We start from the raw sequence: 27971 nt of genomic DNA, 5'->3' as shown, positions 1-27971 counted from the left end.
GTGTTATAAATACTAACTTTTTCTTCATCAGAAATAAATGTGAGTATTCCAAAATATAAAACATAGATTTATTCAGGCTCCTGTTTAGAAATATATCTACAATCAAAATCAATATTATGTTTAGAGTTAAATATTTTCCTGTATTGTGAAAAACAAGGCAGTTTTTCACCCCCAAAAAATTCTGAACCAAATTTTCTTCTCTCAAGTTAAACAAGGAATACATTTACAAAACTCTAAATATTACCTTTGTGAATATTTTGTGCGTGTGTTCATTTACTTCAATTAAAATGTTCAGACAGAACTTTAAAAATCTGTAAGTTCAGGCGTATAACAAAAATCTTATTTTTTAACTATAATTTTAAATCTTAACACATCAGATTTTCTTACATGGGAATCATAAGCACAACATACTTAGGACTTTATATATATATATATTTATACATTTATATATATATATATATATATATAGCATATTACCATTTCCCCGACCCCAGCCTGGGCCCTATACCAGTAAAAATTGTCCAGCTACAATCTGTATTTGCACTACTTATCCTGAACTATGTTGCTATTACTATCATCTACCAACTGAGAAAGGAGCAGAAGGAGGAAGGGCGGTGCTTCTCACACTCTTTCTTCACCTTTGGGCACAGACAGCTATCTGCACCCGCTAGGCTACTTGTGAAGCTCTGTATTATGCATAACCTCAGGCCCAGAACAGGCTACGTCCAGAACACTGCTGCCAAAGAATTTAGCCATTGCTCGTATAATAATGCTTCATCATAACCTTTCTCCACAAAAACAGTACAAGTTTTACATTTAAGGACACTGTCACTTTTCACTTTCGCACCTGGACCACCAACTTTTTAGACAAAAAGTCAGGGTGTCAAACCTCTCACTCTGGAAAAAAAAGTTAAATCTAAAGTATAAATCTAAAAAAATGTCATCAACCAGACTACCCCGGTGGCGCAGTGGTTAAGAATCCGCCTGCCAATGCAGGGGACACGGGTTGGATCCCTAGAGTCCAGGAAGATCCCCCATACCGCGGAGCAACTAAGCCCGTGCGCCACAGCTACTGAGCCTGCGCTCTACAGCCCACGAGCCACAACTACTGAGCCCGCGTGCCTAGAGCTCATGCCCCACAACAAGAGAAGCCACCGCAGTGAGACGCCTGCGCACCACAATGAAAAGCAGCCCCTGCTCGCGGCAACCAGAGAAAGCCCGCGCACAGCAACGAAGACCCAACGCAGCCAAAAATTAATTAATTGATTGATTTTTTAAAAAATGTTATCAAGCAAGACAGACTGTAATCTGAGGCCAAAGTCACTACTGTTGGAATTTCTCAACCACTTTCTTCAAATCATAAATTAAGACCAATTCATTAAATGGTGCATCAACAAAGAATTTCATAGGTGGTTCTGTTCCCCAGGGCTAGCCCTCAAAGTCAACTAGCAACATTAATGCAGTTTTGATCTTTACAATTTGATTTGATTTGGTGTAGCTTTATACATTTGCTATTGCTGTAACTTCCAGAAAAAGAAGGAAATCAGGTGAAACTGAGTCCATGTGACTTGATGTAAAAGATGGCAAAAATGACTGGGAATAAAACAGTTTATTGTATTCCTAGTATAAGTAAAAGGAAATTACCACAAGATTGAATAAATGAGTAACTCCAGCTTTGTCAATGAGTCTCACTTAAAAAAAAAGTCTGGACTCAGGTGTGTCTGGTTCAACATTCAGAAAACTAACTGTCGTTCTCATTAACGTCATTCTGTCAGAGAACACCCAAGGCAGCACAGGTGTCCTCTGTGTGCCTGCAGCTCCCTTGTGAGGGTAGTGCCCGCTTCCTCTTCTAAGGTTACTAAACGTGCCCCCGACCACAGAACATTCACTAATCCCAGCGGAACACAGTAAGATATATGTTTTCAGGCAACAAAAGAGGGAGGACAACAGGACAAAGGGCTGCATTCAGAGCCCAGAGTAGAGGACAGACAGTCACCCTAACACCCTTCTGCCCAATAAAGCTCAAAACCTTGCTGACCGGTTCATTTTAAGTTTATGATCAAAATTCTGTGTGTCAAATGATTCTGAAATATCATTCTCTTCAACTTGATTTTTTTTCCTCCTCAAAGACAACCCAGAAATGTTAAGGTTCCAAAAATGAGATCTTTAAGAGCAAACCTAATGAAAAGATTAAGTAAGGATAGCTCATCTGAGAAATTCACTATAAACCTTTATCTTCCTTTTCTCTCACCCACCCCTAATCAACTTTCACTCAACTTAACATCCCCAAATTTTAAACCTGTTCTAGGAGTGACCTGAACCATACATATCAAATAACAGACTTCAAGGCAGAGATGTCAGAATAGTCCAAGGTTACAAGCAGCTGCGTCCAGATGCAGGAGGAGGACTTGAACACCAACCCCTGCCCTTCTGCAAGTTCTCTCTGAGGCTACTGTCTGCTTTCAATGCTACTGGACCTTCCACGGAGATGGGGTTCCAAGTAGAACCCGTGACGAGCCACAGTAGAGAAGGCTCTGCTGGGGCTCAGGAATTTATGTGGTGATGCCAACTAGTCTACAGAAACCCAGATTATAAACTTAACATTTAGAACAAGAACAAAACAAAGCAAGTAACAATAAAATCTATTCTTGAGGAAAATTTTAAATTGAACTAGATTTCCATTATAGAAAGATATACTTATCTCAGGTTAAATTCAAATCTAGATAATCTCTCTTTCAAAGCTCTAACTCTGGGCTTATGGGGGCAACCCTGCAATGCAGTCTTCAGCGCCTTAGGGACCACCCTTATGTCCCTGAGCACATCACAACTACCCCTGACAAGACTCCCTGCTTCTGCTCTGCCTCCCCCTCAAATTCATTCTTGATGTAGAAGCCAGTGTGATCTTACCAAAATAATGTCACAAAAATAACAAGTAAACAAACAAGCAGCCACCATATCCTCCTCTCCTCTACTTTAAGCCTATCAATGCTTCCCATGGCATTAACTGCATTAATGGATTAACAAGAACAAAGATTTTGCAAAAGTCTTCCTTTGGAAGAAACAAGTTTCCACATCAAGAAGACTAAGCATAACTGAAAGGCCAAGTGATCATTTTCTGGCTTAAAAGATCTGAGGATAATCACCTTTGCAAGACCCGCTCGATGGGCTCCTTTAGACTCCATGTATGCGAGGTATTTGTTGAACTCCCGGAATTCCTCCATGCAGGGTCTGAAGGTCATGATCTTACAGCTGGGGTTGAGCGGACTCTCCACCTTGGCCACCTCCATGATGGCTGGGGCAGCCTCTGCAGAGAAAATGATGTGGGCATCAGTGCTGAGTTATTGGATGGTGAGGTCAGTGGTCATTTCTCCCAAATAGCAGGTAAGCTCCTCCAGCAAAAACTCTTCTAGTTACTTAACCATTCCCTTCTACCACCCCGTTAGGGAGACCCCCTCATCTCTCCCCAGACTCCTGAAAAGAAAAACTGCCTCTAGTTACTCCTCCTCCCAAGCTTCTATTCCTGGCATTAAATCACTGACCTAATTATATTGCTCTCCTCCTCAGAGTCCTTCCTAGAAAGAATGAATTTTCTAGGGACTTCTCTGGTGGCGCAGTGGTTAAGAATCCACCTGCCAATGCAGGGAACAGGGTTTCGATCCCTGGTCCGGGAAGATCCCACATGCCGCGGAGCAACTCAGCCCGTGAGCCACAACTACTGAGCCCGCGTGCCACAACTACTGAAGCCTGCACGCCTAGAGCCCGTGCTCTGCAACAAGAGAAGCTACCGCAATGAGAAGCCCATTCACTGCAACAAAGAGCAGCTCCCGCTCGCCGCAACTAGAGAACGCCAGCGCACAGCAGCAACGAAGACCCAGTGCAGCCAAAAATTAATTAATTAATTAATTAATTTAAAAAAGAATAAATTTTCTAACTTTGCAAGTTTACAGAAGGTGTTGTTCCTGTGCAACAGCTCTGAAACAGACTCTCATCCATGCACCTATGTAAAGGCCTGGTGCCGGCTGAGAGGTTAATGGACAATATTCCACATCCCCAGCACAGGGCTTACTCAGGTGCACTTCTAACTCGTCATGACATGCTTTCCTATAACAACTTACAAACTATCCTGTCCACAAAACCACCGGACACCAGGCTAAAGTATTGGAGACACAGAAAGGGGTAAGGTTGTCTTCCAAGCTCACTGTTTAGAGGCCGAACAAACTTCAATACAAAACTATACACAGGAAGGAGTTCCTGACTCCACCTGAGTTACTCAGAAATGACTTCCCTAGAAAGAGGCAGAGTTAAAGATGCAGAAGTTTGCCAGATGAGAGAAAGAACACTTTACATGGTGAAAATATTTGGAAGTTTGCAGGGATGGAGAGGGGAGGTTAGTTTGTCTGGAGCTTAGAAAGAAAAGATTATACAGATCAAAGTAGGCAGTAGTAGTGTTGCGAAAACACAAACTTAATCCTGCTGTCTATGAACAGCATGATTCCTTCCACAAACATCTACTGAACACCTACTGTGTGCCAGGCACAGGGAATGCCAAGGTGATAAGGAGCATGGGCAGGCATGCATGCCTCAGGAAGGAGTCCGGCCCCACCCCACTTCCAGATGCAGCAACACTGCCTGGCATCCGACAGCTCAGACAGCAAATCCTCTCAGAACAAAGCTTTCCTTTTCTCATCTTTTTATAATAAATTTAATCTGCTTGACAAAAAGAGAAGTTGGGAAGGGATGGGGTAGATAAAGGGGAAAACATGCAAGGGGATAATAAGAAGTTAAAACAGATCAGGACTACAGATGATGTGATCATCATTTACTGAAGGTTTAAATGAGCGTCTATCTCACAAAGTGCATGTGGGGAGGGAATTCCCTGGTGGTCGAGTGGTTAGGATTAGGTGCTTTCACTCTGGGGCCCCAGGTTTGATCCCTGGTTGGGGAACTAAGATCTCACAAGCCATGCAGCGCGGCCAAAAACAAAAAAACAAAGTCCATGCGAGGAAAATGAGGTACATCAAAATTAAGCCCTGCCACCCTTCAGGAATTTATAAATTTGAAAATACTCTGTGTGGAGATATATTAATACACAACAGAAAATATTCTGTATTCTCCCTGTCTCAGAAAGGGGGCACGCAAATTACAAACGCTGCACCTAGGGCTTACCTGGTGGTGCAGTGGTTGAGAGTCCGCCTGCCAATGCAGGGGACACAGGTTCGAGTCCTGATCTGGGAAGATCCCACATGCCGCAGAGCAACTAAGACCATGCGCCACAACTACTCAGCCTGCGCATCTGGAGCCCGTGCTCCACAACAAGAGAGGCTGTGACAGTGAGAGGCCCGCGCACCGCGATGAAGAGTGGCCCCCGCTTGCCGCAACTAGAGAAAGCCCTCACACAGAAATGAAGACCCAACACAGCCAAAAACTAAATAATAAATAAATTTATTAAAAAACAAAAGTTGCACCTCACCAGCCACTTCCCTTCAGGTGCACATGCCTAAATCCATGGGCTGCAGGATAAAAGTCTCACCTCTACACAGGATACACATAACCCTCTAGAAGCGTCCAGATCAGGCCCTTGCAAGAACTATCATGGCCTCGTCCACCACCACAGCCTGCATTACAGTGTATGCTCCAATAATACTCATTGATTTTTTTGCTTCTCTAAACAAGTACCGCTCTCTACGCCTTTGCCCAAATTATTCTCTCCTGTTGGAGCAGCCTTTACCTGTTTCCTCACCTTTCAAACTCCTGTCCACTGTGGAGATTCCCAACCCTCTGAGGCAGGCCTAGGTGAGCCACCCTGTGTTTCTCGACCTCCCTCTCTGCATTTCTCTTACATCAGTTGCCTGTCCCAATGGCACCTACAACCAAACACTGAAGTCCAAGCTACTCAAGGGAAAGGCAGGATCTCCATCTCTTTAAGCCCTGGCATCCCATCTGGTACCCAGCCTGGCTCATAGTATCTGCTACAATAACTATTTGCTAACTGAATGAAGGAATAAATGCCAAAATGTCATTGAAGTATTTACATTAAATGATACCAAATGCAGGAAAAAGGAAAGCATTGGCCCCAAACATGGAAAAGTTACTTAGAAAACAGATTCATTTGACCAGTAATATTACCAGAGTAATAGAATGTAAAAATCTGAGCAGTGAGAAAGGGGAAGAAGTCCCCAGAGCACCTCTCAGAAACATCTGGTACACGGAAGGCAGCCTTACTTTCCCATGGTTGAAGAACAAGGGTGTCCTGCCTCTTCCTCTAGGCAAAGAGCTTGAGAAGCCACTAAAGAAAATTCGGAAATTCAGCTGGTCATTCAACAACTAAGTACTGAGTGCCTGACTGGTGGGTGGACATTCAGAAAGGAATGAAACAAAACCCTAACAGCAGTGGAGTGAAACAGACAATAAATAATAAGTGCTATGAAGAAGTAAGCCAGGGTAGGGGCACAGAGTGCAAGAGGAGGGGTAGCTGCTTCACACGGGGTGGGCAAGGGAAGCCTTTCAGAGGCCTGAAGGAGGAAATAAACCGTGAGATATCTGGAAGAGCATCTGAGGCTGAGCAACAGTAAGGAGCCTCTTGGGCTCTTCAAAGAACAGCAAGAAGTGAGTGTGGTAAGCAAGGTAAGAGAGGACATGGGGCGTGGGGTGAGGGGAGAAAAGGGGTTTGGCTTTTACTCAATATGAGATAGAAGCGATCTTGAGCTTCTTCCCCCTCTTGTACATCATGTTCTAACATGTGTTTCCCACCATCGGGATGACACTGCTTTCTAAGGTAACTGTTCTGGAGGATGTTAAGCAGAGAAGTGAGCTGACTCATTTTGTGACAGAAGTGAGAAACAGAGGAGTCAAGATTCTGGTCTAAAAAACAGAACAATAGCTCTGATAAGAAACTGAAGCAGGGGCTTCCCTGGTGGCACAGTGGTGAAGAATCCGCCTGCCAATGCAGGGGACACGGGTTCAAGCCCAGGTCAGGGAAGATCCCACATGCCACGGAGCAACTAATTTCATGTGCCACAACTACTGAGCCTGAGCTCTAGAGCCTGCGAGCCACAACTACTCAAGCCCGCGTGCCTAGAGCCCGTGCTCCGCAATAAGAGAAGCCACCACAATGAGAAGCCCGCACACCACAGTGAAGAGTAGCCCCCGCTCGCCACAACTAGAGAAAGCCCACGCACAGCAACAAAGACCCAACGCAGCCAAAAAATAAATAATAAATAATTTTTTTTAAAAAAAGAAAAACAAGCAATGAGACTGTTAAGATATGCGGCAAATACATAACAATCAGAATTAAACCCTCACCCTTGATCTAGCTTGCTAACTCGTCTGAGAAGTAAACTTTGCCTCTTCCTAACGTCACTACTTCCTTCAGTACACAAAACCAGTTCTACCTCCAAATCAGGTACATTTACCAAAGACCTAGATAGCTTATACTTAGACCTTTTCAATCTATAAAGTTAATACATGATCATGATAAAATTTAAAACGTCAAAGTATCTTAAGATTTAATGTTAATCCCACCACCCAAATCTCTGCCAATATGACAGGCAAAAAAGTCTGGTGCAAAGTTTCATTTCTTTGATTACTAGTGATACTGATCATTTTTGGACATTTATAACCATTTTCATTTCATTTTGGGGTTGCCTACATACCTTCTTTACCCTTAAAAGTTAGTTTATAAATGTTCAGTTCCTTGAGTTTTTCCTAAACCACCTTTATCATTATTAAACTTAATCATGTTGCTAGGATCAAATTCCCAGCCCCGCTTCTCTCTTTTACCTTTATTTCTCTGAGCCAAGCAGAAAAGAAGGTTTAAAGTGCTCTTGCAATAATGTTTCCTAGTTGCAGAAAGACATATTTTGCAAGAAACATCTCTATGATTTTCTACTGAAGGTGATGCAATAGACATTTTTTTTTTAACGCTACACCTCTTTACAGACTGAGTCCCCAAAGTGAGTGACAACAATATCTGTGATGATAACTTTGTTATTTTGCCTCTACAGAGCTGGCCTTCAATGTTTTCGAGACCACTCAAACCAAATAATCATATTTATAGTAAGTACTCTAAGAACTTTTTTAATGAACTACAGATCTTTTTCATTAAGTGGAAATAAAAACAAAAAAATCTAACACTAATTCATACTTAAACAACTCACCCAAACCTATTTCCTGAAAAATTTTACCTTATCATGAAGGGAAAACAACTACTCTCCTTATTCTAATAATATATCTCTATTTGGTAATAAAAAAGAAACTAAGGCTGAGGCTTTCCTGCTAAATGTCAATCTATAGCCTATATTGCTTTCCTTATATACACCTGTATTTCTGACCTGTGTCCTGTTGTTTAAACAATTTCTGTGAGAAGAGTAAAAACTGATGGCTCTCACCATGGGAGTATTAGTTTCTTAGACAATGCCTGCCACAGAACTGGTCTACACTGAAGAGGACACTTGGGGATCTACTATAAAGCACAGCCCCCCGGGAGATACAGCACTCACCAGTTAAGCAGATAATGCACTTGGCTTGAAAGAAAAGGAGCCAAGGGACAAATACCAGCTGGGCTAGTGTTCGAAGAGAACTCTGTTCCCACCTCCCCCTGGTTCCTCATGAGGACTTACCCAAACTCTGGAGGCCATCCTTTCCAGTCTTCACTTACTTCTCCTTTCCTACAGTGAGATTTTAAAAAGAAATTGAGCAGCCAAGGCCTGGGCAGAGCAGGTGCTACTACCCTGCTCTACTCCAGGTCCCTGTGAGCCAGGTTCACCGGAAGGAGGGCCTAGGCCCTACCTGAGGCAGCTGGAAGTCTGGCCTTTCAGTTCCACCACTGCAGCTCACCCAGCTTGGTTTCACAGGGAGCTAAGTAAGCGTCTGCTTTGCAGGCAACCTCGGTGAGGCATTGTTATGGGTTGAATTGTGTCCCCCAAAAGACATGTCAAAAACTAACCCCCAATACATGTGAATGTGACCTTATTTGGAAACTGGGTCTGTGTACATATCATCAAGTTAAGAGAGGTCAAACTCGATTAGGGTGGACCCTAGTCCAACATGACTTTGGTGTCTCCTTATAAAAGGGGAGGAGACTCAAAAACAAACTTATGGTTACCAAAGGGGAAACACAGGGGGGAGGGATAAATCAGGAGCTTGGGATTAACATACACACACTACTATATATAAGATAGATAACCAACAAAGACCTACTGCATAGAACAGGGAACTCTATTCGGTATTCTGTAATAACCTATATGAGAAAAGAATGTGAAAAAGAATGAATATATGTATATGTATAACCAAATCACTTTGCTGTACACCTGAAACTAACACAATATTATAAATCAACTATAATCCAATAAAATTTTTCTTAAAAAGGTGGGAGGGGAGACAGACCCAGAGAGAACACAGATTGAAGCCACGCAGCTGCAAACCAAGGGATGTCAGCAGGCACAACCAGCCACAAGAAATCACAGAACAGATTCTTCCCAGATCCTTTAGAGAACGCATGGCCCTTCTGACACCTTGATTTTGGCCTTCTAGCCTCCAGAACCGTGACTGAATAAATCTCTCTCACTTTGAGCTGTATGAGTTTGTGGTAATTTATTACAGCAGCCCTACCAACTAAGACCAGCATCAAAGGCCAGACCGGAGGGAAAGAAGTAGAGAGAGCAACATTCTCCAACCCCAGTTTTATCAACAGTAAAGCTCATGATACTCTGGCCTTCCATTTGACTCCTTCATCTTTCTCAGTTGGTTCTAGACTTGGGTGGGAAAGGGAGGTGGCAAGCCTCTACGTCGGCCATTAGCATCCCTAACCAGGTACTGAACCACAACAAGAACATCTGCCTTTAAAGGCTGCTCTTTCCTGTCATCTGAGGACCCCACAGGCCTGGGGCCCTCAGTTAGAAAGCAAGACAGCAAAGAAAAGCTCTCGGTATGACGTACTGAGAAGAACACATCACCACGTATATGGCTATTCCTGCCAAAAATGTAGGTAACCTAAATCTAATCACAAGGAAGAAGCTAAATTAAGTGACATTCTTAAAAATAAGTGGTTTGTACTCTTCAAAAATCTCAGGGCCATCAAAGACAAAGAATGAAAAACAGTTCCAGATTAAAAGATTAAATAATGTAGTATGTGATCCTCAGATCATGGACCAAAAAATTTTTTCTCTTCTCTTTTTTTTTTTTAAGTGACTTAATGGTATTGTTTTTTAATTTTTGAATTTTATTTTATTTATTTTCTTATACAGCAGGTTCTTATTAGTCATCAATTTTATACACGTCAGTGTATGCATGTCAATCCCAATCGCCCAATTCATCACACCACCATCCCCACCCCCTCCACGGCATTCCGCCCTTGGTGTCCTTATGTTTGTTCTCTACATCTGTGTCTCAACCTCTGCCCTGCAAACTGGTTCATCTGTACCATTTTTCTAGGTTCCACATACATGCGTTAATACACAATATTTGTTATTCTCTTTCTGAGTTACTTCACTCTGAATGACAGGCTCTAGATCCATCCACGTCTCTACAAGTGACCCAATTTCGTTCCTTTTTTTTTTTTGTGGTACGCAGGCCTCTCACTGTTGTGGCCTCTCCCGTTGCGGAGCACAGGCTCCGGACGCGCAGGCCCAGTGGCCGTGGCTCACGGGCCTAGCCGCTCCACGTATTTCGTTCCTTTTTATGGCTGAGTTATATTCCATTGTATATATGTACCACATCTTCTTTATCCATTTGTCTGTCGATGGGCATTTAGGCTGCTTCCATGACCTAGCTATTGTAAATAGTGCTGCAATGAACACTGGGGTGCATGTGTCTTTTTGAATTATGGTTTTCTCTGGGTATATGCCCAGTAGGGGGACTGCTGGATCATATGGTAATTCTATTTTTAGTTTTTTAAGGAACCTCCATACTGTTTTCCATAGTGGCTGTATCAATTTACATTCCCACCAACAGTGCAAGAGGGTTCCCTTTTCTCCACACCCTTCATGTCTTTTACTACAAAGAATATTTGTAGGACAAACGGTGAAATTTGAGTAAGATTGGTAGATGAGATAATAGAACTGTGTCAAGGTTAATTTCTTGATCTTGATAACTGCACGGTGGTTAGAGAATATTCTTGTTTTTAGGAAATATATGATGATGTATTTACAGGTAAAGGGGTATTACAAGTTACTTTCATACGGCTCAGAAAAGAATATGTGTGTTATACACACATACACAGAGTAACAGAGAGAAGGTGAGAGTGAGAAAATGATGAGCGTGGAACAACTTTAATATTTGGAAAATCTAGATGAAGTGTATGGAAATAACTTTGTCTTTTGGCAAGTTTTCTGTTATTCTGAACTTATTTCAAAATAAAAAGTTTAAAAAATAACAACTAACAGGAGTCAGGTCAAAAGGACATAGGAACACTTTGGGAGGCAGAAGATAGCCATGGTGGCCCCATGCATCACGATAGAGCCTGCATGGGATGAAAAGGACACCGTACAAACACAGCAACAGCAATGAGAACGTGGAAACATACTAACTGGTAATGGGAGCCAAGATTCTCACTCTCGGGGAACGGAGTTCACGAATAACAAGAGGGAGGAAACTAGAGTTAACTTACGGCACTAGGAGGGAATTTGGAGGTACTGGTATAAACTCACAGTGTGTGTGTGTTATGTGCATATATGTATATGTACATGTACATGTACAGATAATTCCTTAGCTCTGCCCACTGAGAGGCTTGGAGAGCAGTAACACCCCAGTAGCAATGAGTTCTCAAATCTCTGTTGCTAAATACTACCATTCCCCACTAAATGGAACCAGGGCTTCTTGGATAAAAGTCTGATTCCATGGCAGGGGAAGAAAAACTACAAGGTGGGCCTGGAATATCTTGTGCTAGAAAGTAAGGAAATACTCAAAATAACAATGGGGACAGGTCAAAAGGACAGAAAAGCCAACTTGAAGGGGCTTCCACGGGCTAAATATGGGGGAACTGAGCATAAAAATAATTGATAATAATAGACTATAATCAACTAAATAAAGCAAGAAACCATGAGTCTATAGTGAAATAAATACACTGTAAAATATTTTTAAACCTGTAAGTCTATAATATTGCTTAAAAAAAAAACTGATCAATCACCATTAGAATACATCAACATAATACTCCAAAGATTTAAAATAAAAGGAACGGGGGGACTTCCCTGGTGGCGCAGTGGTTAAGAATCCGCCTGCCAATGCAGGGGACACAGGTTCGAGCCCTGGTCCAGGAAGATCCCACATGTCGCAAAGCAACTGAGCCCATGCGCCAAAACTACTGAAGCCCGCGCACCTAGAGCTCGTGCTCCACAACAAGAGAAGCCACTGCAATGAGAAGCCTGCGCACTGCAACGAAGAGTAGCCCCCGTTCACCACAACTAGAGAAAGCCCATGCGCAGCAACAAAGACCCAACGCAGCCAAAAATAAATAAATAAATTTAAATTTTAAAAAAAAAGGAAGGGGGACTTCCCTGGTGGTGCAGTGGTTAAGAATCTGCCTGCCAATGCAGGGGACACAGGTTCGAGCCCTGGTCTGGGAAGGTTCCACATGCCGCGGAGCAACTAAGCCTGTATGCCACAACTACTGAGCCTGTGCTCTAGAGCACGTGAGCCACAACTACTAAGCCCGCATGCCACAATTACTGAAGCCCACATCCTAGAGCCCATGCTCCGCAGCAAGAGAAGCCACTGCAATGAGAAACCCGCGCACCACAACGAAGAGTAGCCCCCGCTCACTGCAACTAGAGGAAGCCTGCGCACAGCAACAAAGACCCAAAGCAGCCACAAGTAAAATAATAAAAAAGTAAAATAAAATAAAAGGAAGGAATCAAGCCTCTGTCCTTCCTGAACAAATGATATTTTAGGTGAGGAGGAGAAACTGTGACCTCACAATATGTCACTTTGGAATGTGAATTCTTTTGAGCTGAAGGCAATCAAGACCCAGCAGAGTCAAGAAAACTTTTACCTATCCCTTAACTACCTGAAGAATTTAGATTGGAACCCTCGGTCAGAAAGAGAGCTATTACCAGAGATAACTTTTAATCTGAAAGTCCTACCTGTACAACAGAGCAAACATCTACTATCAAACATCTGCTCTTCTTATTGTCCAGTGAATTACCCTCCTCACCTTTGAAGCCCCAGGCCCCTACCCCATTCCTTAGCTCAAGATGGCATATGAGCCTCAACTGCCCAACCTGCCCTTGGGTCTCATATATTTGGGGCTCCTGTACATATGAAATTAAATCTAGTATTTTTCAAAATTGTTTTTCTCCTGTTAATCTGCCTATGTCAATTTAATTATTAGACTAAATAACCTAGAAGGGAAGAAGGGAAATTTTTTCTGCCAGTACACAGGGTAAGCAAAGAATTAATGGTAGAAAGTTCTTTATAGAAAACTTCCAACTAATAAAAGTAGAAAAAATAACACAATTCTATGATCACCATTTACCTTTTTTTTTACAATCCCTAATAAAATAATCTACAGAAACATCATCAATAGATGTTAAAATCAAGAGTTGACAAGTTAATAGGAAGTTTTATAATGGAGGAATCACCCTCACAATCGGTGGACTAAGTAGACATGAAGCAATGGAAAATATATAACATCACCTATTAAACATACTGACCCAAAAAAGTAAATCTGAATCTAAACTCGAGCCATAAAATCTAACTACCAGTGGTCAGGAAATACAGGGGCTAGTGAAACAAACTAAACACCACCACAAGAAAGCAATATGTTAAACACTGAATGTGGGATAGTCTATATTCCGAAAGCCAATGGGGAAGGGGGGTGGGTGGGAGGGGTGGGAACAAGGAACTGCTACAGCATTAAAAAGACATGATAGATATGAATTAAAACTATATGCATCACCAGATATTTACATAGAAAAGCAGTAGAATGATGGAGCAAAGGAGGGAAATATAAGATTAAAAGAGAAATAGCAAAACTGGAACAAAAAGCGTCTTTTATATGTTTATATGTATATACATATCAATACTCTGTTATAAATCAGAAAATGCCTTAGAAAATTCCTCATTTAAAAGGCATAAAGGGCTTCCCTGGTGGCACAGTGGTTGAGAATCCGCCTGCCAATGCAAGGGACTCGGGTTCTAGCCCTGGTCCAGGAAGATCCCACATGCCACGGAGCAACTAAGCCTGTGCACCACAACCACTGAGCCTGTGTGCCACAACTACTGAAGCCTGCACGCCTAAAGCCCATGCTCCACAACAAGAAAAGACACTGCAATGAGAAGCTTGCACACTGCAACAAAGAGTAGCCCCCGCTCGCCGCAATGAGAGAAAAGCCCACACACAGCAACAAAGACCCAACGCAGGCAAAAATAAAATAAATAAATTTCTAAAAAATAATTTAAAAAAATAAAATAAAAGGCATAGATTAGGGACTTCCCTGGTGGTCCAGTGGGCCACCACTCTCCCAATGCAGGGGGCCTGGGTTCAATCCCTGGTTGAGGAACTAGATCCCACATGCATGCCACAACTAAGAGTCTGCATGCCACAACTGAAGATCCCACATGCTGCAACTAAGACCCGGCACAGCCTAAATAAATAAATAATAAAAGGCATAAATTAGAACACTGAACTTTTTGGATTCAATACTCAGACTTCTTTTTTCTGTCTGCCATATTACTTTCAACTTACAATGTCCAATGGAGGAGTATCAGAGTTCCTTTATCACCAATCAGATTCCACTAAGTAGGCAATTATTAGAAAATGGATGGTGCGGGGAGGCAAACTTCCATTCAGTTATAGCTTGTGCAACATAATAACCACCTAACTGTTAGAAATCCTATTATCCTTTTCCCTTGGGATGAAGTTTCCATTCATCACTATCAATACAACCACCAGCGACTTCCCTGGTGGTCCAGTGGGTAAGACTCGGCACTTCCAATGGAAGGGGCCCCGGTTCGATCCCTGGTGGGGGAACTAGATCCCGCATGCATGCTGCAACTAAGAAGTCCGCATGCTGTGGTGAGGATCCCGTGTGCTGCAACTAAGATGGGCACAGCCAAAATAAATAAACATTAAAAAAACAAAACAAAACAATACAAAGACCAGTAACCATTGTTGATAAATTAGGCCATGCCCAACTCCTCAGGTGGAAGCACTAGACAAAACAAAAGGTTACAGTAACAAATGACAGTTACTCCACTTTCTAGCAATTCAACTAAACTGACATCACAGTGGTAATATCAACCAAAGAAAATGGCATCTTACACAAAATCACCATCACAATGGGAGTTGAACTAAATCATTTGGTATATTTCTTTCAAATTGTGACTGTCTTCACTTAAGAGGCAACCAAGTAAAGAGGCAAGACCAGACCTTAAAGTCAAACCAGTCAGATTCTAATCCCTCCCACCTGCCTCCTACACTTAATAGCTGCAGGGCATCAAGAAAATTACTTAAACTACACCTGATTCCCCATCAGTCAAATGAGATAACACTACCTCCTCTACAGCACTGTGATGGGGACTCAATAAGTTGCTAAATATAACACTTTAGTACACTGCCAGGCTATAGTAGACACAGATGTTGGCTTTTAAAAAACAAACAACAAAAAAACCTATTCAAATTAAATCTCTTCTATTAGCTTCTTCCCCACTGCCTACAGACATGCTCAAATCTCTCCCATATAATTTTTAAAGGCTCCCTGTACACCATGGCCCCTCCTACATAGACCTCAGCTACAGCCTTCAGCCTTCTTTACCCAACCCTCATAGACAAAATCCAACAGAGAATAGCCTACACTCATTTTATCTGCTTCATCTATGCAATCTTCAATCCCACTGCAATCTGACATCGCCATAAACCAGTGCATTGAAATCATTCTGGCAAGGGTTGCCACTGACTTTCCAACTGCTATATCCAATATGTTGTTCTTAATCCTCTTACCAACCTCTCTTCAGTCTTTATAACTGGACAAGTCCTCTCCTGCCATAGCTTCTGGGGATGGTGGGACATATACCCATCCCCTTCTCACTGTCTTATTGTCACTCCACTTTCTGGAACTCCTTTCCATGCTCCTCTTCAGCCAAACCCCTCACTATTGATAGACTGCAAGGTTCTTTCTGTGGTTGTCTTCCCTCTACACCAGACACAGACATCATGGCAGGGTTCATCCACATTGGCCTCAACTGTCCTTATCAGTGCCTCAGAAATACACAGCAGGGCTTCCCTGGTGGCGCAGTGGTTAAGAATCCGTCTGCCAATGCAGGGGACACGGGTTCAAGCCCTGGTCCGGGAAGATCCCACATGCTGCAGAGCAACTAAGCCCGTGCACCACAACTACTGAGACTGCACTCTAGAGCCCTCGAGCCACAACTACTGAAGCCTGCGTGCCTAGAGCCCGTGCTCTGCAACGAGAAGTCACTGCCCTGTGCACTGCAACAAAGAGTAGTCCCCGCTCGCCACAACTAGAGAAAGCCCACGTGCAGCAACGAAGCCCCAACGCAGCCAAAAATAAATAAATAAATAAATAAAATAAATTTTTAAAAATCATATTAAAAAGCTATTAATGAGATTTAAAAAAAAAAAAGAAATACACAGCAAGAACCTCTCTCCCCTGAATCCAAGTCCAGTAAATCTAAGTGCCTACTGGGCACAGCCATTCAGAGATGATTCTCACACTCAACAGAGACAAAGCTGAATCTAAAACTTAACAGGGATATAAAGGAATCTTTCCTCCAAAATCTCCTTCTCTATCCCAGAGTCTCCATCCTGGTTCATTCAATCCATCCATAGTCTTGCTTGTCTTTTTGTGACCAACACTGACCGGCACTAATCCTCAAAGAGCTTATGTGTAAGAGGGAATACACAGGTGGTTATGATGCCACAGGCCAGGTGCTGCAATAAAGGGAAGCACAGAGCACCATGAGAGCCTTTAGTAGTACAAGAACAGTGGGATCCAACCTTAAAGAATGTAAAGGGAAGGGAGAAGGAAGAACATCTCTTACACAAGCCCTGCCCTCCACTGCAAGGACCACATCAGAATCCAAGGAGCCATCCTGAGCCCTCCCTCACTCTCCACTTCTGTGTGGATGCCAACTGTTTTCTATTCGACTTCCTGAACATCTTTCATATCCATTGTCTAATCTCCATTCCCAATGTTATTATCCTAAGTCAAGCTTTGGTCCTTTCTTTCCTAAACTACTCCAAGAGTCTTTGCTGATTTACATACCTTTTGATTTTCCCCTCAATTCTCTTCTATACACTATAAAAAATACAGAACAAACTTTCAAAGCACAAAATTGATCATGCTATCCCTATTTTAAATCCTTTAATAGCTCAGAACCATTTCAGCATGAAAACCATGATCCAGCTCTTGCCTTCTCCCCCAGACTCAAAGAGCCTTTCAGCCTACTTGAAACCTTTGCTTCATTCTAACCAAAGTTCACATGATGCCAGGCTATTTCCCTCCTTTGCTGTACTGTATACAGACATGCATTATGTGTATGACATTAATGAGTACTTCCTGCGAGCTAGATATCTACAAAGTGCATTACTGTGCACTTTCCTATTTAAACCCTAAAGTAACTCCACTGAGATCAGTGACCATGAATATCTCTAATTCACCAATGATGGAAATTAAAATGCTTACCCAAGATCCCATAGTAAGAGCTGAGGATGTGACCTGAGCCTTATCTTAAATTCTATTACCATATTCATAACTACTATGCTATTTCCTTGGCCTTTCCTCAGTTGGCAATCTGGCAAACACCTATCTTTCAAAGTTTATCTCAAGTATAAACTGCTTTATGAAGCCTTTCCCGACAACACTCCTCACCAACTACCAATGTCATTTTTTTAATGCTCTCCTCACTCTCACTCCATATCCGCAGTCAATCGTCATTCTTCCTGGATTCTGCATTTGCAAATTCACATATTTGCTAAAATTTATAACCCCAAAATCAATGATTGTGGCACTTGTACGGTTATTCACAAACACGCATGGAGTGGTGAAATATGTGAATCACCCTACATGCATGTTCATCCAGCTGAGGTCAAACAAGACAATGATTTGCCTTCTTGTTTCAGCCCTCATACTGTAAACAAGTATCCTTTTTGCAGTCCATTTATTGTCAGTGTTTTTCATATTGTTTGTGCTTCTTTTTGGTGATTTAGCTGCTTAAACGAGCCCCCAAACACAAGTTCCTAAATGCAAGAAAGCTATGATGTGCTTTCTGATGAAAATACATGTTACATAGCTTCATTCAGTTATCAGTTACATTGCTGGCATGAGCTCACTGTTTCTTTTTTTTGTTTTTTTATAAATTTATTTATTTTATGTATTTATTTTTGGCTGTGTTGGGTCTTCATTTTGGTGCACCATTTCTCATTGCGGTGGCTTCTCTTGTTGCAGAGCACAGGCTCTAGGCATGTGGGCTTCAGTAGTTGTGGCACGTGGGCTCAGTAGTTGTGGCTCCCGGGCTCTAGAGTGCAGGCTCAGTAGTTGTGACACACGGGCTTAGTTGCTTAGTTGCATGTGGAATCTTCCTGGACCAGGGCTCGAACCCATGTCCCCTATATTGGCAGGTGGATTCTTAACCACTGTGCCACCAGGGAAGCCCTAGTTCACTGTTAGTGAATAATTACATATTAAATAAGGTGTCTTTAAACAGAAGCACACATAACACAAGATCAATATATCACCTTGACAAGCGCTGACAAGCATTGTGATCAAAGACACATAGGAATCTAACCTGTATTTCCCCTAGGAGCAATGGTTCAGAATTCACTAATTCAGTATTCACAGTGACTTTAGAGAACATAACTACCACAAATAATGAGAACTGACTGTACCTAAGCCCTTTTAATTAGATCATTCAGAAAAAGCCCCTACCTACCCCCCCCAGCCCATGGAAGCCATTCTCCTCCCTTCCCCTCAAGAATTTCTCCCACCTACAGCAGTGAGCCAGGCAGCCAATCCTGCAGACTACAACTGACCTGAGCTAGCTCAATCACTCCCCCAGGAACTCACAAGTGGGGAACAGAGGAAGCCATGAGGGGCTGTGGCAGCCACTGTCTTCCTTGGGCATTAACAGAAAGGAGATGAGCAGAGAGAGGGGGAGGTGGGTGGGGAGAAAGAGAGAGAGAGATTGATTTGAGAGGGGAAAACTGAAAGGGAAGAAACCAAGCCTGAGTCACCCAGGCATAATGTAAGTCATAAGGTAAATGCCTGAAGAGTCTACATCTTCAAGAGACTGCAGGGTCTGGGTCTTCCCTGGTGGCACAGTGGTTGAGAATCCGCCTGCCAATGCAGGGGACATGGGTTCGAGCCCTGGTCTGGGAAGATCCCACATGCCGTGGAGCAACTAAGCCCGTGCGCCACAACTACTGAGCCTGTGTGCTGCAACTACTGAAGCCCGCGTGCCTAGAGCCTGTGCTCCGCAACAAGAGAAGCCACCACAATGAGAAGCCCGCACTCCACAACAAAGAGTAGCCCCTGCTCGCTGCAATTAGAGAAAGCCCGTGAGCAGCAACAAAGCCCCAACACAGCCAAAAATAAATAAATAAAATAAATAAATTTATTTTAAAAAAAAAGAGACTGCAGGGTCTGGAGACTTGAAATCTACATTGCAAAAGGCACTCCAGATATGATTTAAATTCTTCCAATAGGAAGACAGTTGAATTCAGAACTGGGCAGAGTGGGGAAAGAGGTGGAAACCCACAAGGCATCCTCTGTGTTGGAATAGATCTAGCATAGGTAGTCTGGATCTTTAACAGTTCTGGCATGATTCCTGACCCCTGGATCACAACTTAGATAGTTAGTCCATGGAACAAACAAATGCAGCAGCAACTTCCTGCTCCCCAGATCTCAGCCAAGGTGCTATGATCCCGTACCCTGATTCTTCAGTTTTCTATTTGTGGCAGAAATGGCAATTCCCAAGGCAGGCCCATCAGCAATGGTGTTTTGGGAGATATCCCAGGAGATACGTCCCTGGGGTCCCAGCCAAGAACCTGTTCTCCAACCTTCAACAACTCCAATATCAAATCTCTTTCTGGTTAAGTTAACCAGGGACGTGTCCACTGTCTGTAATCGAATCATGACTGATAGAATTATCAAATATAAACTAATAGCGGTGGGTAGAAAACAAACCTGGTATACAAATAATCAGTTTCTTGTGTATCTTAATGAAATTAAGCCAAATTACTCAATTCATTTTGTAGTAATTGAGTAAAATTACTAACTGAGCCATTTAACAAACTAGCCAGCCACTACAGCTACTTTCTCTTACTGGTCTAGCATAGTAGAAACTATCAATAGCCTTTTGCTTAATCAATTCACCAAATACTATTGCAATGTCTGTGAAAAACGTCACTGCTGCCCACAACATAGGCGAGGCTAGTAGGCTATACCTATTGTGTCTAAGTATCAGCTGAAATGCATGCTTAGCAATCAACAGTGCTTATTTCCAATCCAGTTTACGCAAACTGTGCCTTTATGTGATGTGATTAAATATTATTTAAGTAGATGAAGTGTGAATACAAAAATGTTATTGTTTCTACAAAATTTAAGTTAAATATTTTGGAAAAATCCAGTATAGATAAGATGACTTAAAAAAAAAGGGGGGGGATGCCAAATGAAGTGTAGGAGCTGCAGTAGTAAAAGGTTAGGGGGTAAAGGGATTTGTAAAATCTAGAAGGATTCTGGCTCATATTATTTCAAGTGTCTAAACTCTCACTTTAAAAAAACAGAAACTGAGTGGTACATGCTATATTGGGAGCGTATTGCTTATGCAAAAGAGGAAATGCAAGACTCTAACCTTTACTCAAAGAAAAGGCTTTATCCTGCAACAAAACATAAGCAAATGAATGTATATTTATGTTTTAAGTAGAAATAAAATAATAGATGTATCTTTCTGATTTATATCTTTAAAATAAAAACCACTCAAGAACTTTTGGAAAAACTACTCTATGCCTTTATAAAACAGGCATAAAAATAATGCAATGTCAACATTTGTCAAAATATTTCCTTATGGCTAAACAGAGCTATTTCCCTTGTCTGTTCCATAGTGCCAAGCCCTCCATCCCTGATTTAGGGGAAAATCAAATCAATAAGGGAACTTAACTTGAGTTAAAGAAAAACACAAAGCTCTGTGGGTTTACTCTTATGCTATTGTAAATAGTATTTCTTTAACTTTTGCTTTAGAAATAATTTGAAATTTACAGAAAAACTTCAGGAATAGAAAAATAAAAAACAAAAAAAGCCCTCTTACACTTAACCCAGATTCATCAAATTAGTATTTTACCCTATTTGCTTTATCAATTTGTGTTCTCTTTCTCTCCACATACTCACACATACATGTAATTTTTCTGAGCCATTTGAGTAAGTTGCATATATCATGGCCCTTAACCCTAAAAACTTTAGTGTGTGCTTCCTAAGAATAGAGGTCTTCTCTTACACACAGACACAAGAGTTTTCAACTCCAATAAGTTTAACATAGAGACAATACTGATACCTAATTTCTGTGTTCCAATTTTGTCAAGTGACCCAATAATATCCCTTATAGCATTTTTTTTTGCTCCAGTAGGGAATTCAGTCTAGGATTAGATATTGCATGTAGCTGTCATTTCTCTTTAGTATTCTTAAAACTGGTATATTTCCAGAATCTATTTTTGTCTTCAATGACATTGTCATTTTTGAAGAATACAGTCACTTTTACATTTAAACACAAACATTTAAACAGAATATTTAATTGTTTTAAATACAACATTTCTTATTTCAGTGTATTTTTTTCTTTTGTTGCTGGTATATTAAAATGTCATTAACTTTTTTTTTTTTTTTTTTGGTCTGCGTCGGGTCTTCGTTGCTGCGTGCGGGCTTCTCATTGCGGTGGCTTCTCTTGTGGAGCATGGGCTCTAGGCACGCGGGCTTCAGTAGTTGTGGCTCCTGGGCTCAAGAGTGCAGGCTCAGTAGTTGTCACTCGGGCTTAGCTGCTCTATGGCATGTGGGATCTTCCCGGACCAGCGATCGAACCCATGTCCCCTGCATTGACAGGCGGATTCTTAACCACTGTACCACGAGGGAAGCCCCATAAAAATGTCATTAACTTTTAAATGATCTCATATCCAGCTACCTTGCTAATAATCTCATTTCCAAAAATTTGTCTATAGATTATTTAATGATTCTATATTGATCATGTGAAAATCATCTGAGAATAGTAATTTTTTTGTTGTTTCCTTAACAATACTCATTCATTTTATTTCTCTTTCTAATCTTACTGACCTGGCTAGGGCATCCTAGTGCTAAAGAGGAGTGACAGTAGAATGTCTTATTACAAAGGGAATGCTTTTAATCTTTACTCTTCAGAATGTTTACTATGTATAGGTTCCCTTTAAAAGGTTAGAAAAGTTCTGTTCTATCCCTTTCTCTAGGTTTTTTGTTTTATTGGAGGGGGCGGGGTTGGTTCGCTTTTAAAAGAATTTTATCAAATGCTTTTTCTATATCTATTAGGATGGGTTTTCTCCTTTACTACTGAGATTAAATATAATTTAAATGTTGAACCAACCTATATTTCTGGAATGCACCCAATCTGATGATAATGTATTGTCAGAGTTGCACACTGTGGAATTATTTGTGTTAATATTTCATTTAAGGTTTCCTATCCTATCTTCATAAGTGAGGCTAGTAATTTTCCTTATTCATATTGTCCTCATCTGGTGCTGGTATTAAGACTTGCTAACCTGCGACTTCCCTGGTGGCACACTGGTTAAGAATCTGCCTGCCAATGCAGGGGTTCGATCCCTGGTCCGGGAAGATCCCACAGGCCTTGGAGCAACTAAGTCCATGCTCCACAACTACTGAGCCCACATGCTGCAACTACTGAAGCCCGCGCACCTAGAGCCTGTGCTGCGTGCCTGGAAGCCACCACAATGAGAAGCCTGTGCACCGCAATGAAGAGCAGCCCCCGCTTACCGCAACTAGAGAAAGCCTGCGTGCAACAAGCAAGACCCAACGCAGCCAAAAAAAAAAAAAAAAAAAGACTTGCTAGCCTGAAAAAATGAGTTGGGAAGTGTTCCTGAAAAGAGGGAAATTTTGAGTTTGTGAGGGTTGAAATTAGGTATAATTTGAATACTTTGTAGAACTAGCTTGCAAAACCAGCTTGCAAAACCATCTGAACCTGGTATTCTTTGTGGTAAGACATATAACTACAGAATAAAAACTCTCAGATGGTATATTTCTACAACTTGAATACATTTCAGCATTTATATTTTTCTGGAAAACTGTCCATTCGAATGTATTAGCATAAGTTTTTCATGGTCTCACCTATAGTTTGGTATTCTTTTCAGTCCTAACACTGTTCTTGTCCAATTTTTTTTTCCAAGATGAGGATCTATAGCTCCCATCAGTCTCAAAAATGTATCACATATGACCCCAAAAATAGTTAAGAACCACTGGACTAGATCATGGCCACAGAAGTGGTCTGAGCCGTGGTTCCATCTATACCCAGAGGTATAAGCACGTCATCTTTGTTAATGTTTAGTCTTGGTAACCTTTAAACTTAGGAAATTAAACAAGCTCAGTGTTCCTAAACGCTAGTGGGCAGTGGTTCCGTCAGTTCACTAAAAAACAGGAATGAAAGTGTTCTGATTTTTCATAAAGTTACACTTATTCTTCTTGAAGAATGTTCTTTCTGCTTTGTTGGTGCTTTTTTGAACGGTAAGTTATAGTAAGTTTTCTTTTATAATTTTTACTTTAGAAAATTAAAAGTTGACAAGTCTATGTCAGTCCAGCTTATTTTTTCAAATCTGGGAACCAAAAAACTAAATGATCTCTAAGATCCTTCATGAGCCCAGCATTACATGTGAGAGAGGGAAAAGAAGAGAGGGTGGAGAGATGAAAGGAATTGCTTATTTACATTAATAAAAATGGAGTAACTTACTCAAGTTGAAATTCTTATTTTCCTTCCTAGTTTCTGAGTTTTTAACTCTACAGACCCCCAACCTCTACCTAGATAGATGAAACTTCCAAAGGTAACATTCTCAACAAACCATTCTCTTAGTAAAAATGGCTTCCAATTGGAAGCCATTCAAGTGGAATCTGAAATGACATTGGCAAACCACTTTAATTTCCAATTCTTCAGCTTAACATTTAAGATAAGTAATCCCATTATTTTCCTCTAAAGCACACAGATTTTCAGACCTTTCTAACTATCCCTCCTAAATCATTCATTCATTCAAATGACAACCCTCTCTTTCTATAGCTAAATAAGATTAATCAAAGAATTTGCCTGCTAAAATTATTTAACTTCAAGGACCTGGAGGCAATAAGGTGGAAAGAAAAAACTTTATCTTAGATAGGTAAAGATATGAGAGCAATCTCAAAAATGCTGAACACAAGCACTGACTATTGAAAGAGGCATGCCCACTATAGAAAAGTTAATGGAGGCAGACCACAAAGTCATCCTAAGATTCCTCCCATCAATCCCCAAATATGTGACCAAGCAGAAGCAGAAGACTGCATTACTAACAGCAGAGGCAGCTAACATTCAAGAACTTAACATCAAGAGGTTAACAAACTCATTCAAGGTCACACAGCTTTGAAAAGATATTTTCAAATTTTGTTGTGGATAACTAAACGGGCAAGTAGGTGGAAAGGGAGGCTCAGGTGCTTGAAATGTACTTCCATCTGGCTCTAGATGCAGAAGCCAAAAGTAAAAAGAATTCCTCCCAGGATAACTGCCAAACTCAACCAAAATCACATGGAAAACAACATTAATAAAGATTGGCCAACTGGGCTTCCCTGGTGGCACAGTGGTTGAGAGTCCGCCTGCCGATGCAGGGGGCACGGGTTCGTGCCCCGGTCTGGGAAGATCCCACATGCCGCGGAGCGGCTGGGCCCGTGAGCCATGGCCGCTGAGCCTGCGCGTCCGGAGCCTGTGCTCCACAACAGGAGAGGCCACACAGTGAGAGGCCCACGTACCGCAAAAAAAAAAAAAAAAAAAAAAAAAGATCGGCCAACTGACCAGAAATTCCTTCCCCTTTGTCAGATAGCAAAAATCCAGAAGAATGAGGAATCCTAGCAAAATTGACAAATACATGCAGTATGTACTTCGGAGTCAAACTCAAGGTACAAACATAAATGCTACAGGAGTTCCTTGGGAAAAGGCAAGACCACAGATGGCCACTGTGGGGGAAGGCATAAAGAAGAGGTGAGTTTGAAGTGGGTCTTAAGTAAATGGGATCAAAAAAGGATGAGCTATCCTTCTATGGGGGATAGGGAGCACATAATAACAGTGCTAATATAGGAAAATTAACTCATTTAATCCTCCCAAGAGCCCAGCCCTACGAGGTAAGTAGTATTATTAACCTTATTCTGTAAGTGGGGAATTGGAAGCGCAGAGCGATGTTCTCCAACGTTTTGATCTCAGGTCTCCTTTATACTTTTAAAAATTATTGAGGAACCCAATAATAAGAGCTTGTATTTATGTGGGATATATATTTACTAAAACAGAGGAATTGTAAAATTATAAGTTAAAAGATAAATTTTAAATCCCCATATGTATGAAACTTTTAAGATAATTTAAAACTGTACATGGGTCAAAGGCAACAATGGTTCTACCAGAAGGTGAGGGGAGGGATTTTTATCCTGTTTGGAAAACTGGTATTGTGTGGAACCACTGCAGTCCTCTTTGTTTGTCACAACTGGAGGAGTGCTAGTGACACCTAGTGAGGGAGAGGCCAGGGATGCTGCTTAACAGCCCTACAATGCATAGGAAAAGCACCTACAACAAAATAATTATCCAGCCCTAAATGTCAATAGTGCAGAAGTTAAAAACCTTGCTCTAGGGACTTCCCTGGTGGCCCAGTGGCTAAGACTCCACACTCCCAATTCAGGGGGCCCAGGTCTGACCCCTGGTCAGGGAACTAGATCCCACATGCCACAACTAAGAGTTGCATGCCACAACTAAAAGATCCCGCATGCCAAAACAAAGATCTCACGTGCCGCAGTGAAAACCCAGCACAGCCAGCCAGCCAGCCAGCCAGGTGAATACATACATACATACATACATACAACCCTGCTCTACTGACATTCAGAAAGCAACTCCAATGTCTATCTACAGAAGAATCAATAAATAAATCAGAGTATATTCACCCAATGGAATATTATACAGCAGTGAAAATTAACAAACCAAAGCTACTCCCAACAATACGATGAACCTCAGAAAGTTAAGTCTTGGACTAGTCAAAGTACGTGTCCATTTACAAACCTAGAAAATAAAGTTTAATTTGTTTTTTAAGGATAAATGCATATAAGATACATCTTTTTTTTTTTAAGCAAAGGAATACTGAACATAAAAATAAGGACAAGGTTGGGAATTCTCTGGTTGTCCAGTGGTTAGGACTCTGCGTTCTCACTGTCAAGGGCCTGGGTTCGATCCCTGGCCAGGCAACTAAAATCCCATAAGCCACATGGCTCAGAAAAAAAAAAAAAGCAATAAAAGAAAATCAGGACAAGGCTGCTAAGCAAAGGTAGTTGAGATAGAAGAGAATCAAAGTTTTTTTTTTAACATCTTTATTGGAGTATAATTGCTTTACAATGGTGTGTTAGTTTCTGCTTTATAACAAACTGAATCAGTTATACATATACATATGTCCCCATATCTCTTCCCTCTTGCGTCTCCCTCCCTCCCACCCTCCCTATCCCACCCCTCTAGGTGGTCACAAAGCACTGAGCTGATCTCCCTGTGCTATGTGGCTGCTTCCCACTAGCTATCTACCTTACATTTGGTAGTGTATATATGCCCATGCCACTCTCTCACTTTGTCCCAGCTTACCCTTCCCCCTCCCCGTATCCTCAAGTCCATTCTCTAGTAGGTCTGCATCTTTATTCCCATCTTGCCCCTAGGTTTCTTCATGATCTTTTTTTTTTTTTAGATTCCATATATATGTGTTAGCATACGGTATTTGTTTTTCTCTTTCTGACTTACTTCACTCTGTATGACAGTCTCTAACAAAGTTTTATATCTCAATGAATTCATAGTACTGTACACCACGTCTTTCACATGCCTCAAGTATTACATAAAATCTTTTTTAAACGATGAATCAATATAAGTAATGAATTCCTGAAAATACCTGGAAATTTTAAATATACTTTAAATTAATACCAAGAATTTTTTTTACTTCTTTGCTGAAACTATTCTTTAATATAAAAAATCTACCAGTAATAAGCAAATAATCACTCCTAGTTTTTATTTTTGGTGACACCATATTTTTTTATATTAAAGGTACCAAAGCAAGACAGACCTGCAAGCCCAATGAACACCCCAACCTAGGGCTTGAAACTGTTTTTTTAATTATATACTGTGGCATTATTTTAATTGAAAAAGCTTAGGGCTGGGTTATGTATTTGTATTCAAGCCCTTAAAAAGGAATTAATTTGCTTAGTTCTCCTTCCCTTAGCTTACTCTGTTACACAAACAATAACACAACTATAAATACCTATAAATGTATAGATTAAATGAACAATCAAGTGTGGCTCCTTTGGTGGAAGAACTTAAAATCATCAACTATAACATCAACAATAATTTTAGCATCAAAAGGTAATCTGGGGCTTCCCTGGTGGTGCAGTGGTTGAGAGTCCGCCTGTCGATGCTAGGGGACACGGGTTCGTGCCCCGGTCCGGGAAGATCCCACATGCCGCAGAGCGGCTGGGCCCGTGAGCCATGGCTGCTGACCCTGCGCGTCTGGAGCCTGTGCTCTGCAATGGGAGAGGCCACAATAGTGAGAGGCCCGCGTACAGAAAAAAAAAAAAAAAAGGTAATCTGTGTAGAAATTCATTTGCACACTAGAGAAACTTCCCTGGTGGTCCAGTGGACCCCTGGTCAGGGAACTAGATCCCGCACTCATGCCACAACTAAGAGTCCGCATGCTGCAACTAAAGATTCTGTGTGCCGCAACTAAGACACAGCCCAGCCTAGAGAAATAT

The 27971-nt window shown here is 41.4% G+C and overlaps 1 protein-coding gene across 6 annotated transcripts in view; it reads right to left on the bottom strand.

Moving 5' to 3' along the window:
* KDM4C (lysine demethylase 4C) overlaps positions 1 to 27971 on the bottom strand; it is a 400008-nt gene that overhangs the window by 357692 nt on the left and 14345 nt on the right. For all 6 annotated transcript variants that reach the window (XR_009541598.1, XR_009541599.1, XM_060155068.1 and 3 more), the window contains exon 2: positions 3144 to 3304. Coding sequence is in view for 4 of the 6 variants with exons in the window: in XM_060155068.1 (XP_060011051.1) it covers positions 3144 to 3287 (144 nt within the window). In the remaining 2 variants the exon portion in view is untranslated. The remainder of the gene's footprint in view (positions 1 to 3143; positions 3305 to 27971) is intronic.

This window comes from Lagenorhynchus albirostris, chromosome 7, assembly GCF_949774975.1.
Source record: "Lagenorhynchus albirostris chromosome 7, mLagAlb1.1, whole genome shotgun sequence".
NCBI lineage: Eukaryota > Metazoa > Chordata > Mammalia > Artiodactyla > Delphinidae > Lagenorhynchus > Lagenorhynchus albirostris.
The sequence above is the reverse complement of the archived record's forward strand: the minus strand, read 5'-3'. Positions and strand labels throughout refer to the sequence as shown.